Source organism: Herpailurus yagouaroundi, unplaced genomic scaffold (genome assembly GCF_014898765.1).
Source record: "Herpailurus yagouaroundi ecotype Mexico unplaced genomic scaffold, PumYag 161, whole genome shotgun sequence".
NCBI classification, from domain to species: Eukaryota; Metazoa; Chordata; class Mammalia; order Carnivora; family Felidae; genus Herpailurus; species Herpailurus yagouaroundi.
The window spans coordinates 9,459,331-9,477,989 of NW_024412402.1; the positions used below are offsets into that span (position 1 = coordinate 9,459,331).

General features: G+C 54.0%; 2 protein-coding genes across 4 annotated transcripts in view; one reads left to right on the plus strand and one right to left on the minus strand.

The window, feature by feature from the left end:
* The first annotated feature begins 835 nt into the window (after window positions 1–835).
* Window positions 836–6,143, plus strand: TAGLN (transgelin). The gene is made up of 5 exons (XM_040483147.1): window positions 836–967; window positions 4,356–4,547; window positions 4,643–4,820; window positions 5,116–5,218; window positions 5,559–6,143. The coding sequence occupies exons 2-5, from the start codon at window positions 4,368–4,370 to the stop codon at window positions 5,701–5,703; spliced, it is 606 nt and encodes a 201-aa protein (XP_040339081.1). The 5' UTR covers window positions 836–967; window positions 4,356–4,367; the 3' UTR covers window positions 5,704–6,143.
* Window positions 6,144–6,414: 271 nt separating this feature from the next.
* Window positions 6,415–18,659, minus strand: part of PCSK7 (proprotein convertase subtilisin/kexin type 7) — a 25,410-nt gene continuing 13,165 nt past the window's right edge. The window contains exons 13-17 of one of the 3 annotated variants that reach the window (XM_040483141.1): window positions 10,037–10,193; window positions 9,403–9,497; window positions 8,460–8,553; window positions 8,119–8,236; window positions 6,415–7,822 (exon numbers count right to left, since the gene is read on the minus strand). In XM_040483141.1, coding sequence (XP_040339075.1) covers window positions 7,457–7,822; window positions 8,119–8,236; window positions 8,460–8,553; window positions 9,403–9,497; window positions 10,037–10,193 — 830 coding nt within the window. In that variant the 3' untranslated portion in view covers window positions 6,415–7,456. Of the gene's footprint in view, window positions 7,823–8,118; window positions 8,237–8,435; window positions 8,988–9,109; window positions 9,498–10,036; window positions 10,194–18,659 lie in introns of those variants that run through there. The other 2 variants (XR_005792900.1, XR_005792901.1) reach the window with 2 other exon arrangements.

Genomic DNA, 18,659 nt, shown 5'->3' on the forward strand with positions numbered 1-18,659 from the left:
GGGAGGCACAGACTGTTCCAAAGGGAGGGAGGGAGGAGAGCGGCCTCTGAGCCTCCAACCCAGCCTTGGTGTCTCAGCCCCGCCAGGCCTTAGAGACGCCCTGGATGAGGGCCAGGGTCCACTGAGCTGCTGCCCAGCCCTCAGATTCCGCCCCAGCTAAAGCATCTAACTCAAGACCCACCCCAACTGGAAGCGCCCAACCTGAGCAGGGTGGTTACACCCGACAGACTCTCAGCTCCCAGTCGGGGGCCTCTGGGGACGTCCGGCTTCTGCCACTCATGGCCTCCCACGTGGCCTCGGGTGACATGCACCCTGAGCCTGTTTCTTCACGTGTAACGCGAGGTTAGTGATTATCCCACCAGGTAGCCGTGGAGATTAAATGAGAGCATTTGCGGCAGGTCCTCAGTAAAGGAAGTTCCTAGAGTCGAACCCTCAGGAGGACAGGGTGGTGGGTTACTCTACCACGGACCTCAGGGATCTGTCCCCCAGCTCTTTCCCCCTCTCCCTGGCCAGACCCTCTTGAATTGCCCCCTCCCGTCAAGTCACACACGGGGGCAGGGAGCAGTGCAGAAGGAGCAGCCCTAGGGCCAGACAGCAGGGCAGGGCTTCGTGGTCCTGTCCATAAAAGGCTTTTCCCCGGCCGCTTCCCAGCCGGCAGCGCAGCTCCGCCCCGCCGGCTCCATCTCCAAAGCACGCAGAGAATGTCCCGGGCAGCCCCCGGCAGACTGCTCCAACTTGGTGTCTTTCCCCAAATATGGAGTCTGTGTGGAGTCACTGGGGGGGCGGGGGGTGGGGAACGGGACGGGTTCCTCTGGCAGGGAGGGGGCCCAGGGGTGAGCCAGCGGGGGAGGCTGACATCACCGCGGCAGCGGCCCTTTAAACCCCCCACCCAGCCGGCGCCCCATCCTGTCTGTCCAAGTTCAGACACGGAGAGCTCATTCCCGCCTGCGAGTCTCGAGGAACTCCTGTAAGTGCAGGCATCCCCGGGTTGGAGGGGAGGTGGGCTAGGGCTTAGGGACCACGGGGGTATTGCAGAGGGGCTCTCACGGGCCCTGGGCTGCAACCCCATGGCGGGGAAGCACGTCCTCTCCTCGTGCATTCCTCATCTCCAGATGGGGAGGTGGCCTTAGCTCGATGAGGGTGGGGGGGGTGGGGTGGGGGGGGGGGTGGGTGAGATTGCTGGAATCTCGTACTTGGAGTCCTTGGACCAGGCAGCCCCAGGCTGATCTCAAGATGGCTTGGCCGGTCAGAGGGACTGATGGTGGAGACCTGAGGTCTGAGGTGACAGGGAGGCTCCCCACGTTTTTGGCCATGGTCGTACCGACAGAGTGTGTGATGGGCTCAAGGTATTGGGTTAGACCCAAGGCTCTGTCTGTCGTCCATGTAAGAGGACATCCAAGGAGGTGAGGAGGTGTGCGAGCACAGCAGTGCTGGAGAGCAGTGTCCTGCTGGCGGGCGCTCGGGTCTGAGCAGCACAGAAGCCCTGGGAGCCACTGAGGCAGTGGAAAGGACCACCAGACTCCTGTACCCTGGAACAGCCAGGGTGGCCCGGTGCAGGGACCTGCGAGAGCTGCGTTTTCTAGACACATGGCTCCTTCCATCCTCTGAAATGGGAGATGACCGCACGGCAGGCAGAGGGGTGAGGGCTGGGCACCCACAGGGGCTTTGCAGTGTTGTCCTGGATGGCTCACACAGGGCTGGGCGGGCCTGGGACCCTGGGCCTTTCCCGAAGGGTCTAGCTGGTTCCCTCAATGGTTGCTCTCCAAAGGGCAGCAGTGAATAGGGCTGCTCTTCTCTGCTTCCAGAATTTAGAGGAGCCGTCCCTCTTGCCTTCTCAGAGATCCACGTGTGCCTGCTCTTATTGGCTGTGTTCTATTTCGAAGAGCCAGGGGCCCGGTGGTCCTGGAGAGACCCCCGGTTCCCGCCGGTAACAGGTGCATGCCACCCCTTTGCAGCTGGCCCTTGTTCTTTCTCTCAGGGGAGGGGAAGCTGACAGGAGCCACGGGGCCAGAGGGTCAAAGCGGAGTCCAGCTGGCCGGCCTGGCCTGCTCCAGGAGGCTTTGTCTAGAAAGGCCTCTGGGTGGGCTGCCTGGCAACTGTTTCCCTCTCCTCTTCCTACAGCTCCAAGGTGGGACTGGGGAGGTCTTGGTCAGAGGACTTAATGAGATTTCTTGGAATTCTCCACTTCCGGACTCCTCATGCGGAGGCAGAGGGTGGGGTTGGGATGGGTGGGGTGCATTTCATCCCCTTCCCTGTTCTGATAAAAATCAAATATTGTCTCTAGATCTAGGGGCTGCAGCTTTGTGTACTTCTCACTGTGAGCCTCGATACCTTAACTATCTGCTCCGAATCTCTTAGACTGCAAGCTGGGGGTGACGGCACTCCGCTTCCGTCCTGCTCCTCACCTGCTGGCGCAGGGTCTGGGAGGGTAGGTGGGTGGGGAGGACGAGGAGGGCAGGGCGGGGAAGGTGGGGTGTGCGCTGCCTGCCTGGGCTGGTGGGGTGAAGGCCGAGCGGGGCCCAGGATGAAGGATGGGCCGAGGGCACTTGGACCCAGCTGACTCGTGGGTTTGGACCCCTCGTCTTCGCCTTTGGGCGGTTGGGAAGCAGGGTTGGGGAAGGGAGGCGTTGGGCTGTCTGTAGGGAAACAGAGACTCTGCTTTTGGATTCTCTGGCATCACTGGCCAGGTGAGGGTGCCGGTGCTCAGAGGTGGCCCAGCCCTCGGGCTTTTCAAACCGGAGAGAAGTGAGTTGCCAGTGGCTGGAATCAAATGAGTTCATCTCCCGTGTTCTTTCTCTCAAACTTTGTTGTCCTCTCAGGGGATGAATGGAAAAGGAGTGGAGGCCAGAGTGGGAAGAAGCAGTTTTTGTCCCTGGGTCAGGGGCTGGCTCTCCCAGGTCACCACCAGGAGGCGACTCTGGGAGGGAGTCACAGACAGTGCCTGGGAGAAGGCACAGCTCTCTGAGGGAGATGACATCATCCTCGGTGCACAGATGGGGAACTTGAATGCAGGAAAGTTGTCAGCTATGGGCGAAGGAAGGGTTGGGCAGCTGACCCGAGACCGTGACAAGCTCCCCACGGTGGTACAGGAGAGACGGTCTGATATTGGCAAGAAAGGGAGTCGGGGGAGCACAACGACTACCCCCATCCTCAGACCATTCTCTCCCTCCCAACCTCTGACCTCTCTGAGGCCAGGTGATGGGTCTGGCTTCATCTGGCACCTCTCTCGGAGGGCTCTTCCGAGGAGCTCTGGGTGATAGCTGGGGCCAGGTCAGGTTCCTCTTGACCAGCCACATCTTGACCAGCCCGCCCTGCTGCTATAGCCTTCCCCCTACATCTCGGGGCTCTCCAGAGCAGTGCCGGCCCCAGACCTTCAGGGCAACAGCTGCTGCTGCTGTGCACGGAGAGGGGCTCCCCACGCTCTCGCTGGCAGATTCTTGGCTCTGGGATACCCTTGGAGGGCTCTGGCTCCTGGGTTACTCAGCTACTACAGTGGTGGGAGCCTGAGGGCACGAGGGAAAGTCTATGGGTCTATAAGTGTTCTCTCTCTCTCTCTCTCTCTCTCTCTCTCGGCTCACCTGAGGAAGTACAGCTTTTTGACCAAAACCTCTTGGGTTTTGCTGGCTTCCTAGACCTTTCCAGGGGTGGATAAGTTTGAGCCTCTTCAGCAGCTGTGGGCCAGAGGCTGAGCTGACCTGGCAAAGAGCTGGAGTTTTGCAGCTCCAGCTTTGGGGCTGGGGGGTAAAGCAGAGGGAGAAGTAGGGCAGGACCACCTCACGCCTAGCTGGACAAAGAAACCCGCTGCTTTATTTTGGAAGGGTCGTGTGGCCTCTTCTGGAAGGTGTCTCCAGGCCTCCGGTCAATCTTGGCAAAGAGAGAAAGCTCTAGTCCAGCCATTGTCAAACTACAGCTCATAGGCTAAATGCAGCCTGCTGTTTGTGTAAATAAAGTTTTATTGGATCAAAGCCTGCTTACTTGTTCATGTATCGTCTCAGGCTGCTTTCCTGCTACAATGGCAGAAACCTCATGTCCTGCAAAACCTAAAATACTTACTGTCTGGTTGCTTACAAAAAGAAGTTTACTGACCCTTGCTCTAGACTTCCAAAGATCTGGTCTCCCGTTTCTCTGGCCTCCAAGTTCAGAGGCTCCCCGGACTGAGGGGATGAGCCTGGCCCAGACGGGAAGTGCCGTGAAAACAAAATGAGGGAACGGGGAGGTAAACATCTAGGATGGGTGGCATGCCCCCCCCCCCCCCCGTCCTCCTAGAAGCCGGAAGGCCCGCCTAGCACGAGTGAAAAGCAGAGTTGTTCTCCGATCCTCTGACCTTCTCCCTTCTCTGGCCCGTGCTGCTTTAGCTCTCCCTCAACATGGCCAACAAGGGTCCTTCCTATGGCATGAGCCGCGAAGTGCAATCCAAAATTGAGAAGAAGTATGACGAGGAGCTGGAGGAGCGGCTGGTGGAGTGGATCATAGTGCAGTGTGGCGCAGACGTGGGGCGCCCGGACCGTGGGCGCCTGGGCTTCCAGGTCTGGCTGAAGAACGGCGTGGTGAGTGGTCCCCTGGGAAGGGGGGCTGGGGCTCTGCTGGAGTTGTGAGGCAGGCGCCCCGAGCTGAGTGCCGAGCTGCGTTCTGTGCCTGGCAGATTCTGAGCAAGCTGGTGAACAGCCTGTATCCTGACGGCTCCAAGCCGGTGAAGGTGCCCGAGAACCCTCCATCCATGGTCTTCAAGCAAATGGAGCAGGTGGCTCAGTTCCTGAAGGCGGCTGAGGACTATGGGGTCACCAAGACTGACATGTTTCAGACTGTTGACCTCTTCGAAGGTACAGAGAGAAAAGGGGTGGAGAAGGTGGGTGCAGGACAGGAAGCTGAGGCAGAGGGGACGAAGGATGATCAAAACATGCCACACAACAGGTCTGCATAGTAGGAACAGGATGTGCCGGAAGGGTACCAGCCAGGCTCTCGAGGGCATCGTAGGATCTCCTGGAGCCTCCTTTGATCCTGGGACAACTTTTGCCCCTGGGTTGGCCATTTTTCTGAGAGGTGGGGCAGGCCCTGCCCTGGAGTCCCGTGTACATGGCCCTGAAGTTCACCCCCATCCCTCCTTTCTTCTCACAGGCAAAGACCTGGCAGCGGTGCAGAGAACCCTGATGGCTCTGGGCAGCTTGGCAGTGACCAAGAACGACGGGTACTACCGTGGAGATCCCAACTGGTTTATGAAGTACGCGGCCACCCGGGGTTCCTTGTGCTCCGAACCTGTGTCTTTGCAGGGAGATGGGAGGTGGCCTGGGCTGACTGTCAGGCCCAGCGGGGAGGGGAAGCAGATAGCTGGAAGGTCCAAAGTGAAGGTCTAGGCTGGGTAGGAAATGGGTCCCTGGTACTTGCCATCCTCCTTGGTCCACGGGGTGAGCCAGGTTAAGGAAACAAAGAAGTGAGATGGGGGGGGGGGGGGACATGGGACCGGTCTAGGAAGCGGCAGAGGAAACAGAGCACGGGAGGGGGGGAGGGGGGATGAAATGTGCAGTCCTGATGAGTCTTTATCCTGGTTTCCCCTCTTCCAGGAAAGCCCAGGAGCATAAGAGGGAGTTCACAGAGAGCCAACTGCAGGAGGGCAAACATGTCATTGGCCTACAGATGGGCAGCAACAGGGGGGCCTCCCAGGCCGGCATGACAGGCTACGGACGACCTCGGCAGATCATCAGTTAGAGGGAGAGGGCCAGCCCCCAGCCCTGTCCTTCCCCGGCTCGTCGGCTGCAGCCATCCTGCCTAGCCCGCCTCACCCGCACCCGTGTAGTTCCTCAGCCCCGGCCAAGCTTCGAGGCCTGTCACCGAGCAAAGGTGACCGCACTTGGGCAGCTCTCCCCCACCCCTCAGCCTCAGCCCAATTTCTTACCCCCAAGCACCACTCCCCTGACCCTCCTCCCAGCTCCCCCGCCGTCTCCCACCGTCTCACCCCATCCTGGGCCGGGCAGGGGGGACGTGGGCTGGGGGTAGCCTGGGCGGGGGGCAAGTCCACTAGCCTCCTTGGCAACAGACGCCTATTGAAGGTAATCCTGCCCAACCTCCCTCCATTTATTTTTTTTCTGGAATATTTTGGGGGTTGAAATTCAGAAAGGAAACAAATATATACATCAATCTTTTCTCAGGCCTGGCTGGCAGAGTTTGATTTGCCCTGGTCACTTCTGATTCTAGGAAACATGAGCAGGGAAGAGGCAGGCAACATTTATGTGGGTTCCTGAAGGCCAGCTCCGAAGGACCTCTCAAATTCTAGGACCTCAAGGGGGGCCAGTTTCCTTCAGAGGGCCACGCGGAGGAGGAGAGTGGATCTCGGGGACCGGGGACCAAAGGCCAAGGAGAGCAACCTGGCAACTTGCATTAGCTCTGGGAGGCAGATGAAAGGAGCTGGGGAGGGCAGAGTTGCGTGGAAGGTTTTTATTTTGGAAAAGCTGTGCAGAAAAACATTCAACCAAATGTTGCTGTGAAAAGACAAACCCAAATCTTAAGCGTTAAAAAAAATTTAGATCAACCAAACTAGCTCAGAAGAGGGGAGGAGGCCAGTAATGGTGGGAGGACTCACAGCCTGTCAGGCAGACGGCGGGCCTCCAGCGGGTAAGGCCATTTCCCTGAGCACTTTGCAGAGGAAGACAGGGCGGTCGCAGGGCTGGAGTGGCAGTGGCCGAGCCCCGTCATAGTCCTGCTGCAGACTACCGTAGTGAGGCAGCGCGGGCCCTGGGGAGCCGTGCCAGGAGCATCGTACCGATCCCTCAGGACGGAGGGTGGGGGGCGGTGGTGAAGGAGTCAGGGGTATGTTCAAGGTTGGCTTCTGATCAGGGCTAATGGAGGCAGCTGCTTTCAGGGCGAGTGTGGCTGGGCTGAGGGCTGACTGCCATACCTGTATGTCCTAAGTTCCAGGCGTAGGCAGGAAGGTGAGGGAGGGAGAGGAGGGGACTGTGGTTTCTAGGTCCTGGGTCATCAAAAGGACAGGCATATATGCAGGGGCTCTTCCCAGCCTTCACCCTGAGCCCTCTTCCTAAGTGACCCCAGTGATGTTTCCACTGAGAGGCTCTTCTGGCCTGGTGGGCACCGCCCTACCACATGGGTGAGGGTCCCTGTGACCCACATCACCGGCCTGCCCAGGAGAAATGAGGAAGCAGGCCTGACAAATGGGAGGGGCCGAGCCTTTGTCCAAGACCTTCTCACCAAAAGCTTTCAGGAGGAGGAAGATCTGGAGGCTATGGCCACAATGTCCTCTGGCACCATTCCTCTGTCACTGCACCTTGAGAAGTCCCTCGCCCTCCCTGAATGTAGTCACAGGGAGCTCTTGAGGCCTGTGGATTCCCCATGTTAGCATCAGGGCCGCCTTCTCCCCAGAGTTCCTGGGACTTCGGAGCAGCTTTCCCAGCTTCCCTGGCTCGGGGAAGGAAGAGCCTGGCCCACGTTGAGTCTGCTGGGCCCTGGGTCAGCAAATCTGCTCCTCTTTCCCCTGCAACAGGTCTGGGGGTAGCTGATGACGAGGGTGGTCCAGGGCCCTCCTGTCCTGGGACAGGCCCCAGTCCCCTTGATCCAACAGGTCCGGGACAAGGGGGCCAGAGGTGGTGGCAGGGCGCTCACTTTCTGTCTCCACCCCATCTGGATCTTTGCTGTTGCAGAGTGGCACTGATTCCAGTTCTGTCCCCTCCTCCCTGGCTTTTTGGCTTCGTTGGGGCCAGTGGCAGGGTCCGCTCCTACAAACGCGGTGGGAGGCCACATTCCTCTGGCTCAGGTATATTTCCAGCATGTAGTAGACGGTCCAGAAGATGGTAAAACTGCCTACCAGCACCAGAGTCTGGGAAAGGTCAAGCACCTGAGTTACGGATGGTTTCCCAAAGCCCTGTGGCTTTCCTCAGCCCAGAACGATGAGCTCAGAAAGTCTCTCACCTCCCAGGGACTGCTGCCCACCTCAAAGCACTTGACCCCACTGAGCAGTGCCCTCTTCGAGCTGGCTAGTAGAGTGGGGACCCAGGTCTTCCCCCCCCCCCCCTTCTCAGGTCACTTGGTGCACCCCCCCGCGGCCCCCCCGCGCCGCCCCCCCCCCCCCCCAGCCCTCCTGCCCACCTGGAGCTGGAGGCTCGGCCCTCGTACCTTGAGGGTGTTAGGGGTGATGGTGTAACCATCTTCCTCAGGGATTTTCAGCCCAGGAGGACAGGGCAGAGTGAAGCCATCATGCAGGTATTTTCCACTCATGGCACTTTCTAACAGTCTGTGGAGAAGACAAGGGATGAGAACCCGCTCTGGAACTTGGTTCCTCTGCCTCCTGCCCTCACCCGTCCTCCCACCTTATCGCCGAGGAGAGGGAAGTCCCAGGGCAGCAAGGGGGGGGGGGGTGGTGGTGTAGTGTGGGTTCCCAGGGAGGAGGGGGCCCTCAGTGGCCTCTCCCAGCCCCCGGAGCTGCCGTCCCTCCGGCACACGAGTCTGGCACCTACCGCTGTCTGTCCCTGATGTCGACTGGGCTCCACACAGAGCCATACAGGGTCAGCTGCCACTGTTGGAGGGTGCCGGCCCGGGGCGTCTCGTCTCCTAGAGGGGCAAGAGAAGCACCGTGAGCCCTGCCCCTGTGCTGGCCGTGTGAGCAGCAGAGGCCCTGCCCGCCCCCCCAACCTGGGGGCTTGACCCCACGGTCAGCTGAGGCTGTGCGTGTCCCACTGGCTGGGGGGCTTCTGCAGATGCGCCTCACGGGTGCCCTCAGGGATGGACACGGGGAGGCTGGGAGGTGGGACTCCGAAGCAAGGAGGCTCGGCCTTTAGCTCTTTCATATTTTCAGGTTTCAGCTGGGATTTTGCTTGGGGGAGGAAATAACATGTCCTTCTACTAAATTAAAGGAAAGTTTGAAAACCACTGGTCTAGGGAATACCTAGCTTGACTGGAAGCCGGGAGAGCTGGGCTCAGTTTCCAGTCTCCTCGCTGGAATACTGTATGACCTTGCACCGGCCACATCAGACCTCTGGGTGTACCTCGGTTTTTCAAAAAAAAAAAAAAAAAAAAAAAAAGAAAAGAAAAAGAAAAAGAAAAAACCAAAAAACCAAAACAACAAAAAACAAAACCAAAAAACGGTGAAAATTAGTCCTGCCCTTACCTGCCTACCAGGGCTGGCCGAAGCACGGTTATATGTGAAAGGACTTGAAATGTGGTTTCAACAAGGAATTTTTGTTGCTATCCTGAGGAAAAATGGATCAGTCACTTCTCCAAGGAATATGAGAGGGAGTACCAACGAACAAGTTCAGATTTCGGTGCCCATATTCTAGATGGGGCGTACTTCTTGGCATCTACCCTGTTGGTCCAATGGCGACCCTACGTATTCCCCGTGGGACGGTTTCTGCGGGGACTCTGAGCTCCAGAGGGACCAGATGGAAGGGCAGGCAGGCTTACCCACATCCCTGATAACAAGTCTGTAAGTCCCCTTCGCTCTCTCCCCCCAGCATCGCACAGTGGAGAAGGTCCAGTCATTGAAGCCATTGGGATCTCTGGGGGAAAAACAGAGTGGAAAACCTGGTAGGCGCGGGGCAGGGAACTGACCCTCGGCCCACAGACGTGATTTCCTCCCTGGAGCAGCCATGAAAATGTAGCAGTTGTTGCCTGAGCTACAGTCACTAGGGAGTGTGCCCTGAGGGGTCCTCCAGTGCTGCCTCTGTCCCCTGGGAATGGGACAGAGGACTCGCATCGATGTGTCCTCATGGGAAAAGTAAAGGTGGCAAGACCACAGGCTGCGGGAGCTCCACAGATCTAGGCTTCCCGTTACTTCTTCAGGCACTTCCTACTCTGTGACTTGTTTCCGCACTTGTAAGGGCAGCTTACAAAGGATTAGAGAAAATATCTGTCAAGTGTGGCGCTTAGCACATTGTAAGTGACTTGTACAAAGCAGGTCAGAAATGGCTTCCAGCTGCCACGGTCAGCGGTGCCATGATAGCTCAGGCCGGTGCCAGAGTCCACTTTTCCCGTATCTCTTCCCCGCAAAGACCCTTGTTGCAAAAAGAGCTCAGAAGGGACAGACAGGTGTACGTACGAGTCCATGCTGCGGGGGGCGCCGATGAGGGACATCATGCCACTGGGGCAAAACAGTTTGAGTTCCAAGCTGCCGCGTCGTGGATGACTGATGGAGACGGTCACGGCCACGTGCTCTAGGGTCCTCAGCCCCGACATCTCCAGGTCCATCCTGCTGACTGTGGGAAGTCAGGCTGGGCAGCTGGGAAACCAGCCCCATAAGCACTTACGCCCTCCGTCCATCCCCGCACACACAAAGGCACATACTCATCGAGGCCACGTACAAACACCTAAGGCAGTCCTAACCAGGACCTATAGCATACATGAGTAAACGGAACGCGGAGGCTGCTATCAAGTGATTTACAATCTAGTTTAGACTCTCACTGGGGTGAAAACATACTCAAGACACAGGGTAAGAATCAAACAGAGCAATGTCATTCATTCAGCCAAAAAGTAACTTCGTGAGTCCCTCCTACGTTTCAGGCACGTACTAGACGCTGGGGATAGAAAGGGAAGTTGGACGTGACCTCTACCTTCTACCTGAAAGTGGAGAATGATACGGTGTGAGGAATACATAACTGATGCTAGAACAGAGAGGAGTCAGGTGGGTTCAGGCGCACGGCAGGGAGACCCGCCGAAGAAGGAGATGAATACAGACTGCTAGAGGGTTTTGGTAGGTAGCCGTGCCATCCAGGAGGGGAAATGGCACAGAGGTAGAGGTGGAGGTGGGCAGGTCTCTTACCGAAGGCGATACAAATCTCTAAAAACAACTACTGAAATAAGTACACTTCGATGAAATTATGCTGAATGAAAAAAATTCACTATTAAAAGAATGCATGGTGCACGATTTGCTTTGTGTGATATTCATGAATCACGTTAAGTGTGGAGACAGACGCCAGATTAGTGGCTGCTGGGCGCTCACAATGGGGCTGAGGGGACAACCACAAAGGGGTGATGAGAAAGTCCTGCGAGGATGTCGGGTTCTGGATCTTGATTGTGGTGGTGGACACACAAGGCCACATATGTGGTACAAACGCACAGAGCCTCTTCCCTACCCTGAGACACACACACACACACACACACACACACGCACACACACGAGTGCACATCTGACTGGCGAAATCTGAATATGCTTTAGAGACTGTAGCAATGCCATTGTCTTGGTCTTGATACTATACTGTGATTATTTCAGATATTAACATGGGGAAGAAGGTGCGTGAAATCCCCCTGAATATGTCTTCGCGACGCAGTGAATCTACAGTTATTTCGAAACAAAGTTTAAGAGAATCACAAATGACTGAAGTAGAAGATTCAGCTGGGGAATGTTAAAAAATCAGGTGGCAATGAGAAAAAAAATCTCTCTAAAGCACTTCTTCCTTCACTTATTCATTCCAACAGGCAAGGCAGAGCCCAGCACTTGCACTTCACACTGAGAGTGTGGACGGCGAGGATTGAAGGACGAGGAGGAAAGGAAAGGCTGGAGTCTGTGGCACCGCTTCCTGTCTTCCCGGGACCTGTGCCCACTGGCCGCCTGCGCGGCCCCCTCCCACTGTGTTCTGGGAGGCGCTGGACCCTCATCCACCAGGGCTCCCAGGACTGCCCCCCCGCCCCGCCCCGTCGTGACTTCACCTGCTTTCTTTCCTTAGCTCCAAACTTCCTTTCCATCCCACTTCCATGACCACACCCTGGGCCTGCTCATTATCTGGGACGGCCTGGCTCCTGAAACTCTCATGGCGGGTTTCATCAGATTAATCAAAGACATATCAGAAATGTAGTTGAACAAAACTGAAAAGAAAGAGGTCCCGGCAAGCGTTAGTAACACGTGGGTGAATACCCATCTCGAGCTCCCTTTGGGCACGCGTGTGCACGTGCACGTGGTCTTCAAGTCCATCTGGCAAGTCTTCAAAGCCAATGTCCTCCCTCTTCTGGAAACGAAGCCATCCTGTCCCTCCACTTCCCTCACTCCTTTCCTGACCCCTTCCTTCGTTTCCTTGTGATCCATCCAGCTGCCCTTTCCTAATGGCTCAGATCCCACAGCTCAGCTCCCCAACACTCTCTTGTTTACGCTCTCAAACCCCTCTGCTTTCTTTTCCCTTCACAGCTACTGGCTGGCAAGGGTTCAACGAGGGACCAGCCCCCTTATCCATCTTCTTGCTTATGTCTTTCCTACTGCAGATGAAAAACAAAAACAAATAAACCCTTTCTCAACTCTTCGCTTCCTTCTACCCACCAGTGTTAAGAACAGGGGCTCTGTTGGGGCATCCGGGTGGCCCAGTCGGTTGGGTGTCCGACTTCCGCCTAGGTCATGATCTCACGGTCTGTGGGCTCGAGCCCCGCGTCGGGCTCTGTGCTGACAGCTAAAAGCCTGGAGGCTGCTTTGGATTCTGTGTCTCCCTCTGTCTCTCAAAAATAAATAAACATTGAAAAAAAAATTAAAAAAAAAAAAAAAAAAAAGAACAGGGGCTCTGGAGCCATCCAGCCTGGGTGCAAATCCCAGCTCAGCCCTGTCCTAGTTGTGAGAATCAAATTTGTTTCCTTATGTGTAAAAGGTGGATAGTAACAGTACCTGCTTCACAGTGTTGCTAGGAGGATTATATTAGTTCATATACATACAGTACTTAGAACAAGCACCAAGTATTAGGACCACGTAAGTAGCGGATATTATTTTTCTTTACTGTTGAACTTCTTGGAAAAGATGTCTACATTCGCTCTCTCTACTTCTTACCCCCTCATTCATTCTTAACATTTTTTCCTGTCAAGATAGCATAAGTGGTTTTAAAAGCAAATTGGCCCAGAAGGGCTCAGTACGTCAAAGAACAATTTCCCACGCCATCCCTCACCACCTTCGTGAGCCACTCCCCAGGAGCAAACACTTTTTCTTGCTTTTGATTGTTTTCTTCTGGGATCTACCTTCATGTTTCCAAATAGTAACTACGTATGACTATTTCATGGTTTATCAATTTTTGGCATTATTTATCAACTTTTGATTACAGCAGATAAAGATTTAATACCACTCCCACATCTTCTCCCTACCTTGCCCTCCCCTCCATCTTCTCTAAATGGAATTTAGCCAAGTGGTACATAATGATCATATTTCATTTTCTGAACAACTTGCTGACTTCCCCTCTGGAGTTAATAATCGCCCTCCTTTTGCTTTACTTAAATTCATGTCCCCATCACTGACTCTTCCCCAGCTGCACAGAAGAACCACACGAGCTCTCTGAATACTATTTCTTCAAATGAATAGATCTGAAGCTCCCTCAGTGCCACTGTCCCTGGGAGACTCACCCTCTGCCTTCTTGTCTCCCGCTCCTATCTGCTGCACTGCCGTTGGGTTGGGACCTTCCTTTCCTTCTCCCTTGGGGTTTCTGCTTCCTGTCTGTCTGTACTCCCTTTCTCTCTTCCCCACCCTTTTCTCTCTTGGTGTTTCCTTCCTTGTGGAGGCACTGTATCGTCCAGCAGTTTCTGACACATGAAAGCATGAATAAGACTTGCATGCCTGAAAGTATCCGTATCCCACCCTCCCGCATGATAATTAGGCTGACTTTCGGCCTTGAAAATAACTGTCCTCAGGATTTGGAGGTTTCCTTTTTCAAATGGCCAGTGATCCTTATTAGCTTCAAAAGCCAGTTGGAAGCTCTAAGCATGAGTGGAGCTTTGTACGGCAGGCTTCCCTAAAATTAGATGGCCTGGGACCTGACCAGTTCGTGGAGGAGCCCTCCATATGAGTATCTCCGAGTCTTTTGATGAGGGGTCCTTCCATTGTTCCAGAGAGAAGCCTTCCGGTCACCTGGCTCCAGGGCCTTGGGATCTCTCCCAGTACACTCTCTGTCTCTGGAGAACAAACCTCCCAACTCCTGCCAGGATAAGGATGGGGAATCACCTGGCTGCCAAGAACGGGAGAAGGTGCCCAGGAGTCTACCTTTCCACTGATCCCTATTTTTTGCCTCATACCTCATGTCTGTGCGTCTCCGTGCATCTCCCGGAGCACATGGGGCCTCTAAGTCCTGAGCCTTTTGGGATTCTGTGGCACGAAGGGGCTTGTTTCTTAGTATCACCCTTGTAGGTATTTGCTATGCAATGTTCTCAGCCCTGCTCACTTCTCCATTCATTTTCCAGCTTCCAAAACTGTGATGAGATCTCTCATTTGCTGGTCTCTCCCATTCTCTTTGTCTTTAGGCTTATACCATTTTTACTCCTTTATTCTCATTTTGGTAAGGTTTGGGAAGAAAAGCAGAAATAAAAGAACATGTTCAATTTGCCATCTTTAACCAGAAGTCTTCTCCTGTCCTCATTAATTACTTAACAAAGTGCAATCCAGCTTTGCCCCTGTGACTACACTGAAACAATACTCAAGGTCACCAATGGCCTGGGTGGCAAACCCAGGGACGCCCTTCTGCCCTTGTGTACTTGCCCTCTCACCGAAACTGCCATGAAATCTCGTGATGCTGTCCTCTGGATTTCCTCCTACCCCTCAAGCCCATCTCCTCTCTCCTCATTTTTCTTCAGAGGCATATTTCCTCTGTTCACTCCTTTAATGTCCCGGGTCCTCTTTTATCCTTTGTCTGCCCGCCAACCCCGGTGATGCATTCTTCCCCAGACCTTTTCTTCCATTCCTACGCTGGTGACTCCCAAACCATTGCCATCAGTCTAGACCTTTGAACTTATTTCTTCAACCGCTTTCTGGATATAACCTCTAGATGTTGCCCAAAAGCCTGAAACACAGCAGAGTCAAATTCTCAGCCTCAATCTTCATACTCTGTAGCCCTTGCCCAGATCTGTTTTCCCACCTGGGTTCTTAATCTCATTTGATGGCATCACTATCTAGATGTTGCTCAAGCTAAATAACTAAGAAATCTTTTTATATATTAATAAATATGCAATACTGATTTATATAAGTGTATAAATGTACATATAAACATTTATATGTACATTTATATACATATGTGTGTGTGTGTATATATACACACACACACACACACACACATACACTTTATGGAAAATTCCAAGCATACCTAAAAAAATAGAACAGATGTCCTCAACACCTAACTCCCATAATTATCAATATATGGCCAATCTTGTTTCACCAATGATCCTCACTTCTTCCTCTTCCCAGAGTCTTTTGATGGCATCCCTAGGCACCAAGTAATTTCATCAGGAGAGACTGCGTATGTATCTCTAAAAGATAAGAGACTGCGGGGCGCCTGGGTGCCTTAGCCGGTTAAGCATCCAACCTCATCTCAGGTCATGATCTCACCACTCATGGGTTCAAGCCCCGCATTGGGTTCTGTGCTGACAGGTTGGAGCCTGGAGCCTGTTTCAGATTCTGTGTCTCCCTCTATCTCTGCCCCGCCCCCCGCGGCTGCTCTCTCTCTCTCTCTCTCTCTCTTTCTCAAAAATAAACATTAAAAAAATTTTTTTTAAAGAGACTGCTCTCCTTCACCCTTCCCTACCATCAGTTGGTGAGAGCTTATCTTGAAGGCTCCTCACACAGATTTCAAGGTCAAGTCCAAACTCCTTACCGTGGCACATGGAGTTCTAGCTGGTCCTGCCCCCAGACCCCTGCTCCAGCCACACATGACTCGTGGCCCCCTGAAGCTCTGTTGCCTCTGCACCTGTTGCCCCTGCTGCCCGGATGTCCTTCTCCTCCCTTCTTCCCCTGGCCAGCTCCCTGCTGAAAGGCCAGTCCTGGCTTCTCTGAGAGCCCTCCTGTCTTCCCTGGACACCTGTGTCATCTCCACTGCAGACGGGGCACCTTCCCCCTACCAGACTGTGAGCTCCAGAGGGCAGGAATCCTGTCTAACTCTGAATCCTCAGAACTTAATACCGTGCCTGGAATGAGGTGGGTCTCGCGTTCGCAGAATGAAAGAGTGAATCAATTAAGAGACGTGTCACAGAAATAAGCGAAACAGTACACTGCAGTGGGATGGACAGGGGAAGACCGGGGCAGAAGCAAGGGGTACGGCGGGGCTGACCATGCCACAGCTTCACGTGTGGGAGCCCAGGGAACGGCAATGGCTCTGACAGAAACAGAGGAAACCTGGAAAGCAAGCTGGCTTTAGAGGGTGACAATGAAATGTTAAATTTTGTGTATGTGAAATGCAGCGTGCTGGCAAATACCCAACAGCACATGTGACCTGGGATAGGAAGATGAAGGGAAATACTGGCAGCATAGTTGGAGGAGAGCATTAACACGGCAGAGAAAGGGCTTACAGAGAGTAAATGACACGTTCGAGAACATCATGGAACAGAATGGAATCCAGAAAGAGCCCCATGAGGGCCCGTCTGCATTCAGATGTATACACGGTGGCATGCTACCTGCCTTTCTTACTGGTGTGTTAGAGACATAGGTGGCCGTGCGTGTGTGGACACTAGAATTAAGGCAGCTAATACCTTAAATGAGTGGATACTTAGAATAGTGCTTGGCACATAAAAAGCAATCAAGTCATAGTTGATGATGATCATATTATTATTATTGTTTGGCCTTTGGTAAGTTGGGGTCTTTTTCATGCCTCTCCCTGTGGCCAGAGGGCTTTCTTTGTTCACAACCTTGCGGAAGCCATGACGATCTCTGTCCTCCCCCTGGTAAGGGATCACAATAAAAGATTTCGATCCAGGAATCGTTTGTGGAGAGCTGGTAGTCAAAGTCACGAAAACTGCTGCACAGTTCGAGAAACCAGAGGGAGGAGAGAGAACTGTGGGATGAGTCTAAAGAGGCACATCCTCTTTAGTGAGTAGTGACAGAGCGAACAAAGGACACGAGGACCTCGGGCAGAGAAGCTGGAAGAGGGCTCTGGAGCAGAGGAGGTCCCGGAAGCTGGACAGGAGGGAGGCTGCTGCCAGGGCCCCATTCGTAGGGTCAGAGCAGCAGGCCGGTCGAGAAGGATGAAGTCGGAACCAGCCTCCTGGGCCTGGCCGGGAAAGGGGCGCTGTGAGCAAGGAACCGAGTCTTCAGTGGTAGAGAGCGCAGGTGATAAAAGTGAGCCATGGCTTTAGTTAATTCACTTGAAAGGGTTACAGATTAAAGGACAGCAGGGACTTTGTTTTGTTTCCTAATAGGTGAATGGAGGACACTTGAAGGCAAAAGGAAGAGTTGGTGGAGAGGGAAAGACTGGGTCGGACAGGTAAGGTGTGGAGAAGGGAAGGAACAGGACTCATCCTGTAGGCAGAGGTGAGCCCGTTATACTCAGACTGTACATAGGTAAGATAAGCGCAAGGGGCTTCAGGAAATTTCTGTAAATACAGAGTCTCTTGTGTTTTAGACACTCCTCCCAAATGCCACTGTCCCTCCCACCCTCTGGTGGAGATTTCAGACCCAGAGTCAGATGTAAAGGATCGAAGGGCCTCCAATCCCTTTTCATCCATAACCTCTGTCTCGCTCTCGTGCTGCCCAATATGACAGCCACTAGCCACTTGTGATTAAATTTAAATATAATAAAATTAAAACTCAGCTCCTCACACAAGCCACATTTAAGTGTTGAATAGCCTCAAATGGCCAGTGGCCACTGAATTGAGCAGAGCAGATAGAGAACATTTCTATCATTGTGGAAGGTTCTAGAGTCTTTGTGGTATTTTGCCTCTTCTCCCATCTCAGCAATGTTCAGCTCCCTCCACCTTATAAAAGGTCCATTTTGAGCCCTCAGACACCAACTATCCCGGTCTTGGGGGGAAAAGACTACAGGTTGGCTATGGGAGCAGGTCTCTAGACTGTCTAGGACTGAGTTGCCCTGATCTTTTGTTAATTAGAGTCCCTTCAACCTCCAAGCATCCCCACAAGCTTGCACTTTCTGTCCTGTCTGCTCGGGGGGCAAATGGAGTCACGACAGAGGGGAAGACACCTTTTCTGACTGCAGAAGTTCACAGCAGTCCTGCCTGCTGCCCTCAACACTAGCAAAACTCTGGGTCTGTGCCTCCCTTTGCTTCATCCTCTTCCCACCATTCGAGTCCCACTGTCCCCAGCCCAGGACAAGTTGTCCTTCTTTTTGTGTTGCCCAGTGACAGACAAGCGGTGGCCAGGCACCTCTGTACGTAGGGAGGTTTGCCACACAGGCTGGGGCGATGTCCCCCGGTCAGACAGGAGGAAGCAGAGGATGACGAGACTGGAAAGGCCCCAACCCTCTTCTAAGTCAAGTTCTATGGGACAGGTGCGGTTATGGGTTACTTTGTCACTTAAAGGACAGGGGGCTTGGGAGAGGGAGCCGTGGGGGGAGGTACAAAAGGCACACTATCTCCAAGACTCATGAGGGCAGAGCCCGGGGCCCTTCATTCCCAGGAATGTTCCTGCACTTCTCTGCCTTGGCTGATGCCCTTTCCAAGATAGCATCCTTTTACGGAAAACACAATGAACGGGGCCCGTGGATCTTCTTCCACGTAGAGGGAAGCTGGGCGAGTGCTGGACGTGGTTAGGGAGAGAGACGGCGGAACCCCTGTCAGGGAAACCTCCGCCCCAAGAGGCCGCCCCTGCCTGTCCCTTCTTTGGCTACTCTTCCTCTTGCTCTTCCTCTGGTCTGATCACTTTCTAGGATCAAACCGGAAGAAGTGAGGACGGAGTTCTAATTTGCACACAGAGCATGGCATGCTTCAGTCTTCACACAAAAACAGCAAATAACCCTGCCTGTCAAAATTCTTCAAGGGACCGCCCCCCC